Source organism: Phalacrocorax aristotelis, chromosome 12 (assembly GCF_949628215.1).
Source record: "Phalacrocorax aristotelis chromosome 12, bGulAri2.1, whole genome shotgun sequence".
Classification (NCBI taxonomy): domain Eukaryota; kingdom Metazoa; phylum Chordata; class Aves; order Suliformes; family Phalacrocoracidae; genus Phalacrocorax; species Phalacrocorax aristotelis.
In genome coordinates, this window is record NC_134287.1 from 6,175,218 (window position 1) to 6,193,371 (window position 18,154).

The 18,154-nt window shown below is 38.0% G+C and overlaps 1 protein-coding gene across 1 annotated transcript in view; it reads left to right on the forward strand.

The window, feature by feature from the left end:
* Positions 1-10,673, forward strand: part of DNTT (DNA nucleotidylexotransferase) — a 95,744-nt gene extending 85,071 nt beyond the window's left edge. Inside the window, exon 11 of the mRNA XM_075108053.1 lies at positions 9,126-10,673. Within this exon, the coding sequence (XP_074964154.1) occupies positions 9,126-9,212 (87 nt within the window). The 3' untranslated portion in view covers positions 9,213-10,673. The remainder of the gene's footprint in view (positions 1-9,125) is intronic.
* Positions 10,674-18,154: the final 7,481 nt, after the last annotated feature.

Sequence of the window (18,154 nt, forward strand, 5' to 3'; positions counted from 1 at the left end):
AGCATGTTCAGTATTGTAAGAAGTGTTAGCTCAGGAGGCACCATTAGGAAGTCATGTCAAGTCAATCATTCAGTAACACTCCCCTCCATCCTATTTTTTTGTCTTTTGGTAGTCTGTAACTGACATCCTCCCTTTTGTCCTTCTCTCCTCCTTTACTTTTTACTTATTTTTAGAAAATTTTACTAGCATCTCCGTACTTATGATTCCAGGATAAGCCTAATTGAACTTGATGGGGATCGGGAATATAATCAACTCAAATTGCTTATTTTGGACTTGCAATAACTTAATTGTCAATAAATAGAACGTCTGACTAGTTGTGCCATGGAGTGAATTTGGATAATTTTTCATCAATCAGTCTGTATAATCTGATTATCTCTCTTCCGAGTGACCTTTCTGAGAGAAGACGTAAGTGTGTAGCTGAAACAAAACATATGTTCTCCTTGTCTGTCTTGTCTTCTCTTGGGCTTTCCTGACTCAGTTTCTTTGACAGCAGTTCTTGTACTTGTCACATCCCAGCATTCCTAGACCTCTGCATACAGTGTATTCTATGGTTGGCCTTGGAACTCGACTTTTTGCTTGAAAAATTGGCTTTCATTGCCAGAGGTTGACTTTTCTGTGACCTCAGTGTTTTCAAGTTTTCTTTTGGTTGTGAGCTAATGGAGATATTCAGGCTAATGAGGCAGAGCAGGCTTCCCAGGTGAAAAGCAGCAGCGAACTTGTATGATTTCATGAGGGTTGTTCACTAAGGTTCACCAGAAATTCACACAGCACACTGTAGTCAAATGAAAAAGCCTGTGGCATGGGACTGTCTTTAATTTTGCACTGAGAACTTACTTTTCTCCTCTTCCTGAATTTGTGTACTGTCAGTCACAGGAACTAACATTTAACTCTCAAAAAAAGGAAGCAACTGGAATTATATTGATATAAACCATTAGGTGTGTGCCTAAGGACTTTTAACTCCCAGTTGACAAAATCCATGCAGCAGAATTGGATTATTGAAGCATATAAACTTCTTCATATAAAATTGAGCCAGAAAGATGCATGCTTTTCTAATGTAATAATTTTTTTGCAAAATTTTAACAGCTAAGATAACAACATACTGTTTGCCTTCTGGCCTCTCTGTTCCTTCTTTTTTCCTTACGTTTTAAGCACATCTCATTTCTGTTTTTAAAGAATTTTGTAGTTCAAGCCCCAAAACTCTTTTCCTTGCAATAAATGAAGATGTAACTAGCTGAAGCTTTCAAATGTCTGTTTATTTCTTTTCTCTTCAGTCTTTTTTGGGTTAGAAGAAGCTGCTTGAGGCTATTTTCACAAGTTACATTTAATAATCATATATCAAGAAACAATTTTATATACTACTGCTACCTTTTTAGAAAAATTTCACCAATGGTTGTTTCAGCATTTCTAGAAATTCTCCCATAAAAGTGACAGTTGTTTGCACCTATTCCAACTTGTTTGTTTTATTTCTAATTATTATTTCTAACATTTTCACAGATGATAAATAATTTAATGCTATACCCATTTATTGTCAGAATCTTGCTCTGAACTCCATAAAATATGAACATTGAGCACAGAAGATAGCTGCAATCAGTCTGAGAATTGCAGGAAATGTTACAACAGAAAGATTTCAATGTATTGTTTTGTTGACACATGATCGTGCAGAAATTTTTGATGCAACGATCAGACTCCCTCATTAGCTGAATATCTTCAGCATGGTATGCAGGCGTTTAGGTCAATATGATCTGAAAATCATAAATCATAAAATAATGAAATATACACCTATGTTGTGAGGTATACATTATAAAAGGCTGATTCCTTAAAAGTAGCATCTTCCTGTAAGTTTCTGCAGTACTTGTGTGACCTGTGTCCAGTGTTGGTGCATCAACACTTGTTCTAGTAAAAATTGCCTAGTAGCAGAGAACAGAGAGGATGACGCTTACGCCAGGTATGTGAACATACCTACTGCTAATCATGTGGAAAGTATTTGCGACTTGATGGATTACTTATGTTTCTGCCTTCACAATTCTTTCTGTAAGATCATTTTATTAATTTAATTAATAGCTATTTAGATTTTTTTACAGGGTATAAATGTTATTTGAGCAAATGGAATCAGAGAAAAAGGGAGTGTGAGCAGTTTAATACCTTTGCACCTTTAATCTAATAAGCCATCTTAGTATATTCTGTAAATTGTAGGTCTTTGGTGTTATGGCACACTGCTTCACTGAATGCAGTGGCCTTTCGTATCTACAGAAGTGCTTTCACATCTTGGAAGCTATTGCAAGCAATGTAAGTAGCATCATCTCTGCATTAGTCCCAAGTATCCTTAATTAAAACTCTTCAACTGACTTGTCATAAGTGAATATAGAATCATAGAATCATTAAGGTTGGAAAGGCCTCTAGGATCATCAAGTCCAACCATCAACCCAACACCACCATGTCTCCTAAACCATGCCCTGAAGTGCCACATCTGCACGTCTTTTAAATACCTCCAGGGATGGTGACTCCCCCTCCTCTCTGCGCAGCCTGTTCCAATGCCTGACCACTCTTGCAGTGAAGAAATTCTTCCTAATATCCAATCTAAACCTCCCCTGATGCAGCTTGAAGCCGTTTCCTCTTGTCTATCACTAGTGACCTGGGAGAAGAGACCAACACCCACCTCACTACAACCTCCTTTCAGGTAGTTGTAGAGAGCAATAAGGTCTCCCAATGTGAAGATGTCACTAAAGTGGCAAATACATATATAAGATAAATTTAAGGTGCATAATGGTATCTTTTACTATGGTTGATTAAGTAAGTCCTGTTATTCCCATCATTCATCTACAATTGACTTTACCCACAAACCTAATTTTAGAATGAACTCTGTCCAAGCACAATGAACAGTTAAATTCCAAGTTTGCAAATGACAGTCTGTCCTCTTCTTTTCTGTTGTTCATTTATCATTGTCATGCTTACTGCCACTGTAATAATTCCAGACATGTGAAGTGATGGGGATTTAGACTGCTTGGTGTTTATCATTCAGTATACTGGAAATACTACAAAGTTAGATATGATCATATTTCCATTATATCTCCATTTTAATAATTTAAAAAATGAAAGCAAATATTAATCAAAGTGATGTGAATAGAAGTCACATGTGAAACATCATATAAAAATTAGTGAGAGAAAACCAAAATTAAATGAGAAAATCCCTAATGACCCTATGTAAATGTTTGCCATTTTAAAGCATGCAACATCATCAGGATCCAAAGACAAGGTTAGAATAAATGTATATGTTAATGACATTCCTAGATACTTGTCTACAAGCAGAGTTGTATCAAACAGTTTTGTAATTTGTTAACAAGATATGGTCAGCAATATTCTGTGTTGTCCACTCCACAGCCCCCCACGCCCCCTGCCTGATTTGTTTGATGAAACAGTATGTTCGAAGGAGTCCAGACAGACCTTAATGACTATGGCCCTTCAGGGTCTTTTGCAAAAGGAGGGAGGGTGCCTCCTACACAATGTCATAGTTTTCCAAAGGATAATGAAATCCACTGGAGTATGACTGCATCCTTTCTGAATTACAGCTGTAGAGCGAATAAAAATCAGCTCTATGAAAAGACCAGGAAGAATGGCATATGGAAGGAAATTCTTTTGTCTTTGAAAGGGCATGATTTTGCTATGACTTATTCAAGAATAAATGCTCAAGTCATGTATAGAGCAGAGTTGGGCCAGTAATCACCTAGGAAACTTCATACTTAATTCCAGTTTCTCAGCTAATACCATGCATGATAATTTAGATTTTAAAATTTAGATTTAAAGGAGGAAATGAATTAAATTTCCACCATGAGTCTCATCTTCAGAACAGTGGGTTGCACATCTATATATGTTGTACATACAAACCTGGAGTACTTTGCTCTGCAGCAGATTGTGCTGGGTCAGAACAATTAAATCCCATTTCACCAATGATTCTGTCTGCGTGGTCCTACTGGCTTTTATTTGGGGGTACGTGTATTCAAACTGACTCCCTAAGCTCATCTTGAGGTGGGGAAAATAGTAATGAAATGTCACGGTGACAGGCTGTGAGTTATTTAAAGTATTACTCAATTATTGTAGGTTACTCATGTTTGGCATTTTGCAAAACTCTATTATTACCATGCAATTTGATAATAAAAAGTAGGGTATCAGTTTACTTGGAATCTGATTAAATGTGTGCTTTTCAAGAAGGCTGAGTTAATATTGATGGAGAGCATGAGTAGACTTGGTTTCAGGAACTTTGTGTACACAAAGCTGGCAGAGCTGTTGCGGACAGAGCAAGAGCTTCTATGTCTCCTGAATGAGCAACCTCAGCAAAGTATTGTTTTGTTCAATGCAGTGTCAGGAGGTTGCTATCACTGCAGTATTTTTCATTCCTGACCAAACAGTGGAAAAGAAGATGGATGGCCACAGTAGAGGCAAGTGTGGGTTGGGTGTTTAAGCAGTATAGGTTGATCTCAACAGCCTAAAAGATTTATCTAGGCTCACTGAAAGTACAGTGCATATCTGGTGGCCTAAATTTTCATATAATAGCAAGATCCTTTGTGTTATGAAGATCAAGAATTTGTGAACAGCTTTCTAGTAGTCTCTGATTTCTTGGGATCAGGATCTTTCCTTCTGCATCTTTACTGGACAAATTGCTAACCATATTTTAAGGTTTCCTATCTTGATGCGTAGGGTCAACCTACTTACATTGAAGTACTCAAGAAGTAGGTTGAAGAGACACATGGAGATACTCCAAAAATGGAAGAGAAAAAGGGGTCTGAGGTACTTTCAGTGCATTCAGCTTTTTCCGATTATTTAAATGACGTATATACAAAATGAGTAAAATCAGTATTTGTCCCCCAAAAGAAATGTGCGGTTGGCTAGTGCTGATTTAGATAACTAAAACTAGAATTCTGCTTTACTGAGTAATGGTTTTGTTTTGTCGGCTTTGTCGTGGTAAAACATGAGATGAAACCAAGTGGCAATAGTAGTATAACATCTGTTTGAACTTTGGCAGTGCTAGTTAGGATATCATCAAGTAGTGCTAGCCCTGTGCCTTCACTCTCTGCTTCTCTTTCTTCAAAAGTATTCTTAATCATTAATGCCAAAATGAAAAATCAGAGGTAGCAGTTGACATAAGAAAACATTTGGATGGCAGCTGTTGTACATTAGGTGTAGTTAATGGTCATGTTTGCAACCACAAATGTAATATTTACATCCATTTAAATAACAGAATTGATTAAATGGGATAAGAGCAAAGTGATACCAGCTGCTCCAGACCATTGTGTTTTGTAGGTTTGATTGATGTTGATTGCGCATGTCTTGGATCTGCTGAATATCAGTAAGAAGCTGGAAAAAAATCACAACTGGGCAAACAGTTCATTACTTCTCTTGAGTGAAAAGAAAAGAAAAAAGGAAGAAAGAACAGTAGTGAATGCAATAATCAAATTTGCATCACTGTATAAGCTCTGCATAGATTGACAAAGAAGCAAAATCATAGGTTATGATTAACATTAATAACACTTACATTGCTAAAGCAGTTGGCAGATATCAGCGAGAGATTCATTTAGAAACATGGCTTGTAGCTACTGAGAATGGTATTCAGCATCAGATACTTTGTATTAGAAATTTTCCCTGTCAAGCAAACGAAATGAGTTTTGCTTGCAGAAAAACATGAAGTGACAGAACAAAAGAAATGGGATGCAATTTGGGGTCCCAGAGATATGAAAAGCTTCTATTAAAGAGTATCTATAGCATTTGTCTACAATTGTAAGATCTTTTTTCTTGTTTTACCTTTTTTTTTTTTGCAGTAATGTACATGTATGGATTGCCCTCTCTTGTTCTTAGTAATAGTAACAGAATAAAAAACCCAAACCACTGTTCCCCTGCCCCCCACCCCCATCCCCCCAAATCTCTAAAATCCTGTCCTCCCAGGACATACTCTAGGGACAAAATATTCCCAGTATAGTTACCCAGTTGGCCGTTATCAATGTCTTCTTTCCTTTTCTTTTATTGTGTTCAATATATTCTTTTCTACTATTTTTTTCTAGTCCTGTCTGTATGAAAAAGGATCAATTTTTCCCCCAGTCAGTGGGTTTTGTAGGTTCCTTTAATTCCAGAATCTGACATTTGAACTTCCTAGGGAAAAGGAACATTATTTGTCTCTGCTTTATAAGCAGTCTTTGCTGTTGCAGACACAACTTTGAACTCTCAGTTCATTATGGATATGTGATTGTTTTTGGCTTTTCATACTCCAGCAATACTCTGTAGTTGTCTGGGGCACTGTCCCAGAGTGTAACTATTCATATGCTGGGAACTTCACGGGGGAGGTTAAAATCCCTTAGAAAACTGGAGACCCTTTTTACACTACAGACGACAAAGCAAAAAGGCATACCATGTTTGTCCTGATTTGATTAAAAAAAAAAAAAAAAAAGCCCCGAAACAATGGGCCAAATTATTCCCTCAAAGTTCTCATATGGTATGTTTAAATATGAAAATTATCTTAGTGGAATTAATTATGGGAAGGTGAAAACAACTTCATAAACCTTGGTAAGTACTTCCACTGTGCACTCTACTAACAAATCTCTGATCAATATGGAATGTATCAATGCCTTTATAATAGAGCTTAATATGATGTCTACTGACAGTGCGAAAGACTATTTCGGTGGGTATGGTTTGGCTAAAGTGCAATTGATACACAACAGTTCTGCAAATTTGGGGAATTTAAATGACAAAGTGTTAATATGATGAGCAAGTAGCTTCTGAGCATGGCAAGGCACTATTTCATTTAATCTAATTTTTTGCCTATTAAGTTTGTTTTTGTCTAATTAAAGATGAACTGTCTCCAACTAAAATAGTGAAAATGTTCTATATTACTTCACTGTATAGCAATGATTTCCTAAGAAAGATAAATTACTTAGCAGCTTTGGATGGATTCAAGAAGATAACAGCCGTAACTGCTATTAAATACCTACTTCACTGCTTGGAAACTCTGGAAGAGCAGAACTGGAACCTTGGAACCTTGTGTTCTGTCCTTTGTGTCCTCCCAAGCTCAAGGGAACACTGATGGCCTCTGGCTCTATTCACTCAGGAGCATCTAACTTCTACCATTCAATTTAGTCTTCATAACCTTTCTAGCACAGTTAAACTAGCTTTCATTCTACTTTGTGGCATTGAAAAATAGCTATTAGGAGAGCTGCCAGCTTGACTGCTCTGGCTGTTGGAGCTGAACAGTGTCAATGAAAGATGGGCCTTTTCTGTAGAGTTGGACTTAGAACTTCAAATTTCAAATACCCTTACAATGAAACGGAAACAGGTTTCTGGTTTGGTTGAATCCCTGAAAAAGTTTGAGTCCAGCTGCCAATTAATGTTACACCTCACTTTAGGGGTTCAGTTCTTCATTATGCCTTGGCAAAACTGTGGCTCCTGGCAGGACTTACATATGGATCAGGCACTGGAAAGAATGGGACTGATGGAGAATAGCAATAAGCCAGTGGGTACCAACTGATGAGGTGAATTTTACCGATGATGCACAGCATATTTCAGGGGCAGCATAAAGCTGCCCTGGGCTCAGTGGTTTTGCTTATACTTTCTGGCTCATTGTTCTTTCTGCTTTTTGTCTGTTGATGCAGCCTTCACATGCTCTGGTGCCATAGAGCTTGGCCAAGCTGCATCCCCAAGTGTTTCCTACCAGCGTTGATCTTCTCTGCTGGCTGATAAGCAACAGAGGGTTTGAAAGGAGAAGGAGTGAAGTGTCAGTAACCAGAAGCAGGATCTACCTGCCAGTGATCTGCCTGCTGCTTTCTGGCACCTTTGACTTACATGATCTCACTGGGAGTAAGAGAGAGGGAAGCACAATCCAGATCAGGGAGTGAAGGAGAGCAAGAAGGAAAGAACACACAGGAAAAAGAAGGAAAAGTTGTAAATCTCTGGTGCCAGAAGTTGTTCCACCATACCATGGGCCTGCTCTGGTCTAGTTAAGGACTCCTCTTCCTGACTCATTTCCATGGGTATGCTGGACAGCATAGCCCTCCTGGAGCCAGTGCTTGGCAGCTGAGAAAGCAGCCACAAGTGTTCCTAAACTTTACAGTAGTCAGACTTTTTCCCAACTAAGTGGAATTCATCAGTGGGTAGTTCTCTAGAGAGCCTCTCCTCTTTCACAGCAGCAAGTAAATCCAGAAGATTATGAAACCTTAAACCTGAAGTTTTCATCACACTGGAGTTTGAGGTTATTCAGAGCTAAACACTGATTGAGACGTCAAATGATTCAGGAGTTGCTGAAATATTAAGTATTCTTTTTCAATATAAATTAGTTCTTTCTTGCTTCCAAATTCCTCTAAATTGTGAGGTTTCACTGTTTTAATATTCATCTAGTTTAGGAGCTTTTTAAATTAGTATTGTACCTCAGTGGTGAAAGGAATGCACAAGTCTATGTACTTTACTATATCAGTCATCTTAGGGGAGGTAGGTCTTGTGGGTGGTTCCTGTACAAGAATATTATCCTGTGTTATCAGAAGCGCAGATATGAAAAAATAAAATTGATTTTTACTGTAAAACATTCATTGGGAGAGTGTGTGTGCATGCACGTGTGTGTAAAAACCCGATTGCAGTTGTTGATCCCCGATTTTCAGCTTGCTTTTCCAGATGGAATATTTTGTCTTTTCAGATAAGCCTTCTGTAACTGTTAGAAATTTGGAAAGCCTTGATGCTTTTAATGCTTGGCTGTACATAATTAGTGTAACCATTGAATCAGCTTGAATGCATTTATAGAGAACATTACTATATTAATTTAAAGAACATTGATGATTTTATTAAGTCAAGATATTGGCCCTTATGGAAGGGAAATATAGTCCTAATACTTGTGCATAGAGTCTTGAAAAAGTAAATCAAACCAAAGAATTGTAAACTAGTCATTAGAACTGAAAGCAACCAGCAGCATTCGAATTATTTTTTTATTTGTTTTCACATTTCAAGGTCAGCACACTGATGAAGACAGTGTGTTCTGTACAGGATACAATGGGTAGAACTGTCAAAAATTAACTCCTTCTAAACAGCAAAAAAAATTAAATTGAAATTTCCTTCTAACATCCTTATTGACTTCCTATTTTTTCTTAATTCTTTCACAGAGGATCTTTCTCAAAGCTGGAAGCGAGGAAGAAATCTTTGCACATCTTGGCTTGGATTATGTGGAACCATGGGAAAGAAATGCTTAAAATGATTTGCCAGTGTACATTCATCAGTTGAAAGCAATGGTCTTTCTGCCTATCTTGCATTCTGATTTAGATATATATAAAATATGTGTTTCTATGACAACTAAAAAATTTTTGAAAATCTATTAGTTAGAAGCCATTTTACATGCTGATGTTCCTAGAAAAGAAGAGTTTAAGTTCTTCCAAATCTTTTCCAGTCTTTTCTGTTTAATCTTTGATGTTTCTACATGGCAGTGACAAGATGGATCTTGTATTTGGGGTAAAACTTGAAAGTGGTGAGATTTTTACTTGTGATAGGAATTTTAAATTCCTGTGAATAATACTTGCTTGTTAAAATACTGTCAGATATAATGATAGCTAAATAATACTAAATATTTGAGTTGAGTCCAAAAGTTACTGAAATGCATGCTTATCTTTAACTGAATTTCTTCACTATTTTGCTGAATCCAAACATAACATTGCTGCTATATATAAGGCTTAACAACCTAGGCAGTAATTAGGCTGGCAGTCTCAGCAAGTTGAAGCTTCAGCTGTAATATTTTTCCAGGTAGGCCACCACTCTACAAAAACTGTAAACAGGTTGAGAGTTCAATGAGAGTTAAAAACATGTCACAGGAAGAGATTTTGGAAAGTAAAAGTGGAATTACTCAGTAGCAGTCTTCAATTGTGAGGAAAGTATGCTATCAATTTGGAGTACTGATTTGGGCTAAAGAAGACTCAAGTGATGATGCGATGGTCCTCAATCAAGAATTTGAATAATAACCCCCGTGAAAACAACAGCTTTAATTGTTAGGCTGTTGGCTGCTCTGGGGTGAGAGCTTTTAATTGTCTGTGCTCAATTTAGACAGCTGGAAATTTATTAGTAGATAAATACGCATTGGAATGGAAGTTTACCTGAGCTGTTTGGCTAGTGGCTGTGCTAGAGGTATTACCTCTTTTTGGTCAGAAATTAATCTTGGATGTGAAAGACTTTCTGATAGAAGTAATCCTATGTTATGTTTTTGTTTCAGAAAATTTCCAGGTAGTTTTTCTGACTGTAACATTAATGAAGAATTTGTAGTACATTTATCCTTTAACGAACAAGGGCATTTAGTGCTTTAGAACATGAAGTTACTTACTGACGATTCATTTGCCACTTGTAGAATAAAGGTGGTTAAAAACACCAAGGCTGATCAAATAATTTTCTTTCTTAAAAGCCTGAACCTTTTTTCCCTGTTAAGGCTGATTTCACATCTTGGCATGACAGGGGAGAATGGTGGTGACAGACTGTGCACAACAATTATTACTGACAGTGATGGCTCCCCAAATTCAAAAAATGGCAATATTCCACAGCAATGTAGACTTGAAGTTTCTATACATGAAGAAAATATGCCAAGGTTAGAAACGTAGTGCTTAACTACAGGATGAATGACTTAAAGTGCAAGTGCCAAAGCTATTGCTGGTAACAGAAGATTAAATAGGAACTTCTGAGAAGCTGCTTCCCCAAAGGATGATTTTGTTTGTACAGTAGACAGGATAGTACAAGTATTAACAAAACTTCCAATGTACAGTTTTATATGCAAAGTCCTCTCTCTGGTTGTTAAAATAGGGGGTAGCTGTATTTTTGTGAAATGTATTAATTGATTATTAATCTTTCTGGAGAAATTAATGCATTAAGGCCCAGACAAGTGGTCTGTGCAGTGGGTGGGGAAATGGCTGACAGGCCGCACCCAAAGGGTGCTGGTAAATACCTCTGTCTCAAACTGGCAACCTGTCACTAGTGGAGTCCCCAGGGATAAATATTGGGCCCAATGTTATTTAACATCTTTATAAGTGGTCTGGATAACAGCATCAAGTGCAGCCTGATGAAGTTTGCAGATGACACCAAGTTGAGTGGGGAAGCAGACACTCCAGAAGGGAGAGCTGCTCTGCAGGGAGATCTGGATAGGCTGGAGGAGTGGGCCAGCAAGAACCTTATGAAGTTCAACAGGGACAAGTGTAAGGTCTTGCCCCTGGGAAAACACAATCTGGGAGTGCAGCACAGACTGGGATGCACCTGGCTGGAGAGCAGCTCTGTGGAAAGGGACCTGGGGGTCCTGGTGGGGGGAAGCTCAACATGAGCGAACAGTGTCTGCTGCGGCCAAGAAGGCCAACAGGATGCTGGGTTGCATCAAAAAGGGCATCGCCAGCAGAGATAAAGAAGTCATTATCCCGCTCTACTCAGCGCTTGTCAGGCCACACCTGGAGTCCTGTGTCCAGTTCTGGTCCCTGCTGTACAAAAAGGATGAGGACAGGCTGGAAGGGGCCAAGAGAAGGGCCACCAAGATGATCAGAGGACTGGGAAGCTGCCATACGAGGATAGGCTGGGAGAGCTGGGTTTGTTCAGCCTTGAGAAAAGGAGGCTCAGAAGGGATCTCATCCCCATGTACCAGTACTTAAGGGGCAGCTACAAAGAAGATGGAGACTCCCTTTTTACACGGAGTCCCATGGAGAGGACAAGGGGGAATGGACACAAGTTGCTCTTGGGGAGATTCCGATTGGACGCGAGAGGGAAATTTTTGACAGTGAGGACAGTCACCATTGGAATAATCTCCCCAGGGAAGGGGTTGACTCGGCCACGTTGGACACCTTTAAGAGTTGTCTGGACAGGGTGCTGGGCCATCTTGTCTAGGCTGTGCTCTTCCTAGAAAGGTTGGACTAGATGATCCCTGAGGTCCCTTCCAACCTGGGATTCTGTGATTATTGTAGTTAGACTCAGTACAATAAAAACACTTTGAAAATATCAGTTCGCATTAAATTGTATTTATTTGTTGCCCAGATCTTTGAGAATACAGTTTATGCATTCTGCTTTCTACCACCTCTACTGTATTCATGAAAAATACTCTCATTCAGTTTTATGCATTTATTTGCCAGGGTAAAATGTTGCAGGATCAGGCCCAAAAGTGATTGTAGGAAAATGAAGCCTGTTTCTGAACAAAGGATCAGATTTTTCTACAAGGACCTCATTCAATAAACACACCCATATGGTTCACAGGTAGTGGGGAGTTTTCCTAAGCTTTAGCAAACAACATGAAACAAAATCTAACAGGCATGGCTGTATCAGACTTACTGCAAAAAATGAATGCTATGCATCAATTCTATAATTTCTGATAATCCTGATTTTATAGTGCAAGCAATTTAGATTCTGTAATTTAAACCTAATTTGATGCCATTAGTAGAAATGTAGGCAAAATGGTTTTTTACAGGTACAGTCACATGACAGTTTTGATACTAAGTATGCTGATTTTGCTTATTCATTCTATTCAGCTAAGGAATGGACTTTTAAGAGGACTGCATTGCAAATTATTCTAAAACCTCAGTCGGAGACATAAAAAAATGTAACAGCATGGAGTTTTATTCTTGCCTATGCCAATAAAACCATCCTTTTTAGAGCACAGTTTTGCTAACTGAGCTGAAAATATAACACTATTCTAAATTGCTCTAACTAGAAAGCACTGGCATTGCTTCCTGCTTTATTGTGCTGATGTATGAAGCACCTTCTCTGTGTTTTGCATCAGGATGCTGACACTTAAGTAGTGATGGCATTCTTCGGTCCTAGCGGAAGAGAACAAAAATTACAGTACCTTATCTAAATAAATTTACTACTTGGCCAACATTTATCAGAAGTTATACATTCTGGCTGTGCTGTTTCTGCATACTTCAAGCCACAGAGGAAATAGGAAACATTCTGATTTCCACATAAAGAAATGTTTGAAATTAGTAACTCCCATCTTGCCTGCTTATGCATCACTTATAATTATATCACCTGTGGGGGAGAAGATACCAAACACAAGTTCTGTCAGCTGCTTCAAGATTGGAAGAAAACAGCATATCACTATTTTCTTTCCCTCAATTTACCTGAACTTTTTAAAGAATATATTTTACAGAGAATGGAAAACATCATTACTCACTGGATGAAGTATTATAAAAAAATTACCAAATTGTTAAATGAGGGGTTAGATTAAATGGAAGGTCAGATTAGATGACCAGGATGGTTTAACTGTGAAGAAGATAGCTTCTGTTATGAAGACCTCCACTGAAGAAGCTGGTAGCCCAGGCACTATCACAGCTACTGTGTGCAGGATCAACCCTGATTGCACTAGCCAAACTCACTGTGCATGCAATGGCAGAGCCAGAAAAGCATAAACTCAGTTTTAGTAGACAAACTCTGAATCATAACATGATGATTCTTGCATCAAATAAATCTAGTCCCACAATTCTGAACAGTCCCAGTCCTGCAATGACTTCAGTTGTTCTTGATAGTGTTAGTCAACTGAGACTACGATTAGAAAAGATAGAAATCATACAGGGAACTGGGATGGAACAGATTAAAGGAAAGAAAACTGTTATCAGTTGAGCATATCTGGATCCATGAAAGTACTGAAAACTCCCTACAGTGTGGTGGAACTGTTGGAGTCAATGGTAATGATGCTTCTGAACTCATGAAGGACAGGTGAGTCCTGGGGGCCTGGAAAAGGGCAAACACTTGTAACAAGAATAGACCAATGTTTGTAATAGAAAGAAGGGAAGACGGAAGTACAGATCAGTGCACTTAATATCTCCTAAATTGCTAGAATGATTAATAGACTTTATTTTTTAAGCACCTAGAGGAAAATAAAGTGATAAGTTATTGGTAGCTTGTTCATCAGAAAGAAATCATATTAAACTAATTCAGTTGTAAAGTCCCTGGAGGTTGGTTTTTAAAATGTGTGTTCCTCCTCCCCTGCTTCTCCGCCAAGGCAATTTGGCAAGAAGTACGAGGAGAAGGGTCATTGGATTTATAAGCATCTACATACTAACTCTCTAAAAATTGATCAGTGACTCTACCTCTGGGAAAAACAGGTGAAAGTTAAAAAGAAAATCACTGTATTTCTTTCATGATTTGTAGTAATTTGTGACTTGTTGAATACCCCAGATAATGTTTTCCAGTGACGAACATGGTATGACATACATTGTATAAGCAACATAATGTAGTCATTAAAAAACAAACAAATCCAAATGCAGAATCATACAAATGCTTTGCTACAAATCTCTTAAGGCAAAAGCAATGAGATATGTTTAGATTGGTGGGTAATAATGTAGTTAATGCCATCAGTGAATCTACGTGGTATCCTATACTAAAGGAAGAGCTTATTGTATCTACACAGGCCTACAAAATTACAAATCCAGGCAACCTAAATATTCATCCAGCTGGCATTATAAACTTGAAGCCACACAGGTTTTCTGGAAATTACTGTAAATCTGAAAACTACTGCTATTTTACATAAATAACTCCAGAACTTGAAAGCAAAACAAAACGCCCAAAACAACAAAAAAAACCACCCCAAACATCTGCATACTATATAATCCCCAAATGAAATGTGTTTTCTATAGCTTACAGCCAGAATTGCTTGGATTTCTCAGGTGAGGCCATCTTGTGCCTTAGTCTGAAAAGTATTCTTTCACTTGTTGAACAACTATTTCTTTCTATCATACCATTTCCTTCAGCAGCTGCAGTTAAAATAATCAAGTCCTGGGTCTAAAAGGTTAATTGAAGAAGTCACATAAACAAATTAAGACAGGGAGCTCTGAAAACCTTCCACAGAGGTTAAGCCTCTGCTGGCATGGCTGTCAATCTAGTCAGGAGACAATGCTTCTGGCTTTGCCTTTAAGGGCCCAATAGGGGCCATATCCATAAAAATGTCATATGCTATAGGTGAGTCAGAGCTTCAAAGCTTTCCACTTCTAAATCGAGCTAATTAGCTGATCTCTGCATACACATCAAGCAGCCTTTTTTGTTTGTTTGCTTGTTTTTGTTTCATTTTACAAAGTGGACTAAGCAATCTTTGCCCCTGCTGCTTAGATATACTAAGTGCCTTTTATTTTAATCAGGATGTATCAGATGTATCTTGTTTTAGCTGGCGGTGCTCCTTATGAAAAAAGATAAGTTCACAGTCATGGCTAATATTCCCTCTTTATAATCTAATTTACTTAGGATGAATAGTCTTGTGTCTGTTTACAGCTTCTTTTGCATGACTTTTGATATTATACCTTAGGTCAGTCGAATTCTGGAATAGGTCTACTTATTTTTAACTAAAAATTTGGATCTTTGAAAGTGGAAATTAAATGCCTTCAGGTGCCCTATATCTCTGCCATAATTCTACTGTGGATGTGTGGCCTCACATCTTGCTCAGGTGTCTACAAAGTGAATTGCTTTAGGAGTGTCTGCTCGTGATACTTAGAATCCCAAATCTGTCTACACGGATCATTTATTCCATATTTCCATTTCAGTTCCTCTTTCCTGTAGTCAATGTTACAGTGATTTGTACCTAGAATGTGATTGTGTGGTAGCCAAAATAAATGCCAGCTTAAGCGTTGAACATTAAAAATAAAAACATCACAAACAGTATTCATCAACAACTGTTTGTCCCCCGTCTTCTCCCTGGTCTTTCCTTCTTTCAGTTTGCACGGTTGTTTTCTTGTTTGAAGGTTGCATGGAATGCAGCGAAAATGTACTTTGCGCTACCCTGGCCTAAGGTGTTTTGCTGAAGCCAAATATTCTCTGTTCTGGTGTCACCTCATACAAAGTCAAATCCTACTAGGAAAGGCTTTCCTCCATGCACGCTGTTCAAACCCCTTCAGAATACTTAATCTAAAAATATATTTAATGACTTTCAGTAAATGCGTATTACAGGCAAGCCATAAAATTTAACACTATTTTTTACCTAATGCCTCTGAACAAATAGTATTCTCAAATACTACTGGCAATACAGACAAGCCATACCAGCTGCATCGGGGGAGCTACTGAAATACATACCCCAGAATCACAAGTATTTTGTGTAAATGTTATATCACTTGGTTGATCAGGAGCAATCATACCTGCAGCTGGTGACTGACTGGGGAAAGAGATCATGCGTTGGGTAAGTACAGAGCTCCCTGTTCGCTGTGTTTTTGCAAGTAAACACACTTATTTGAAAAACAAGCTACTTTTCTTTATTGTTGCAGGTATTTTATTCTAGTTTCTTTGTGACTGTGGAGAAAAAATACTGCTACATGGTATATTGCCTTTTGTGTTACATTCTCTCCAAAATCAGCATGTTAATTCAAAGGGATTTTTGGAAATGGCAAAGCTTCCCAATTCTGTCGTCATTATTTTTCAAGTTACAAGGGTAGAACATTTAGATGAAACCAACTCAGAAGCATTTCTATTAAATAAAGAAAGCCTTTCTAGCAGGAGTAGCATTATTTAACATATTCATTGCTACATATACACATCCTATATCCAAATTATCTTAAGTTTTCTGTTAGCTTTAGTGTCTTTTTCTCTTCAGGAAGCTATGCATTAAGATGTGATAGAAAATAGCAAGAAAAGTCTCTATTTTTAAAGACTAGGTGATTTCTCTGCCAGGGGAAGTATAGATTATATTCCAGAAATTGGTGGTTACAACATCAGGGAAAAAAGAGCAAGTAATAAAAAACTTATCCCAGCACTTAGAAGATAAAATAGTAATCTTTGTATGTTTCTAACCACTAAAAGAGAGATGATTTGGAATTGTCTTCACAGCTGGGTAGAGAGGCTGAGGAGTTTATATAGCTGCAAAAATGGAGCTTGACAAGGTTATGTAATTGTGTGACTAGGTAGGAGTGTTTCTGCAGCTGGAAACTATTGCTGATGATACAAGTCTGAAAGTGTTCAATTTTTTGTAGCCTAAGGATGGGTTGAAAGACCATATGGTCCTGTGGATTCCATAACTGTACTCTATGAATCCCACACTTCAATGTGCAGGGGCTAGGAAATTTTGCTTTTGCACTCCTCTGAAATGCAAACGGCATTGTTGAGCAGGATACTAGGATCTACTGCTTCTAGCGATGCTGAAATCCTTGTGTTCTGGTTTAAACTCTATTATGATCTATGAGTCGGTTTTCTATGTTTTAAATTAAACTGTGGTATCAGAGGTATAATTTGGTGCCTTTTGGCCTTTTGCACTATACTTTTAAGTGTGTTAAAGACTGCTAGAAACTATTCTTTGTGTTGGCGGTATATGAGTGGGAAGTGGCTGTTCTGGAAACCCTTCCAGACTTGTTGCAGGGCTGTAGCTGTTGCAGGGCATTTGACAAATGATGGATGATATAATTTGACTCATTATGGTACCAACACTAAAAAAGAATCCAAATACCACAAATATCAGTATGTAACTGTTTGGACAAGACATCAGAATTGCAGAGGGAATGTGGATATTTCTCTTCTGTTCTGTCTCGCCCTGTTCTGTTCCTGTCTCGCCCCTTGCCCCAAGTTAGATCTGACTTTGATGGGAAAGAGGACATGTATCTGAGCAACTCCACTGTCAACTACAGAACAAATGCTGTCCTTCTACTCCTTGTTGAAGGGGCTTACAGTTCCTTTCTTTCCCTACTTGCCTGAAGGGCCTGGAGGTTCCCTTTGACTGCATATGACCAGAAAGTGGCATATTGAACATCTTTAAGCAAATTTCTATTAGACGCAAATAAATGGGGCCTAATTAACCATATATTTAAAAAATGATGCTGCAAGCCACTCTGGTACGTGTGTGTGTATACAGGGAGAGATTTTTAAAAGCACCCAAGTGAGAAAGAAAGTGTAGATGAGTGGGCCATTCCACTGTGAATTTTGGTGACAGATGGCTGCTAAGACAATCTGCGCTAAATGATAAATGACTATACATTAAAGCCTACAAACCACAAATAAACCCAAAAAATGTCTCCAAGAAATATTTGAACTGAAGTTTAACGGCTGTACAAAACAACTAGCAAATCAAGAATTACAAGCTGTTAAAAAGAAGAAAGATTGAACATAGAATAAACATGCTTCTAACGTAAGGGAGGGATGGATAGGTATGAAGACTAATCAGAGTTGTCAATGATGAACTTAATATTACAGTTACTCCAGTCCCTGCAAAATCTAAAGAAGA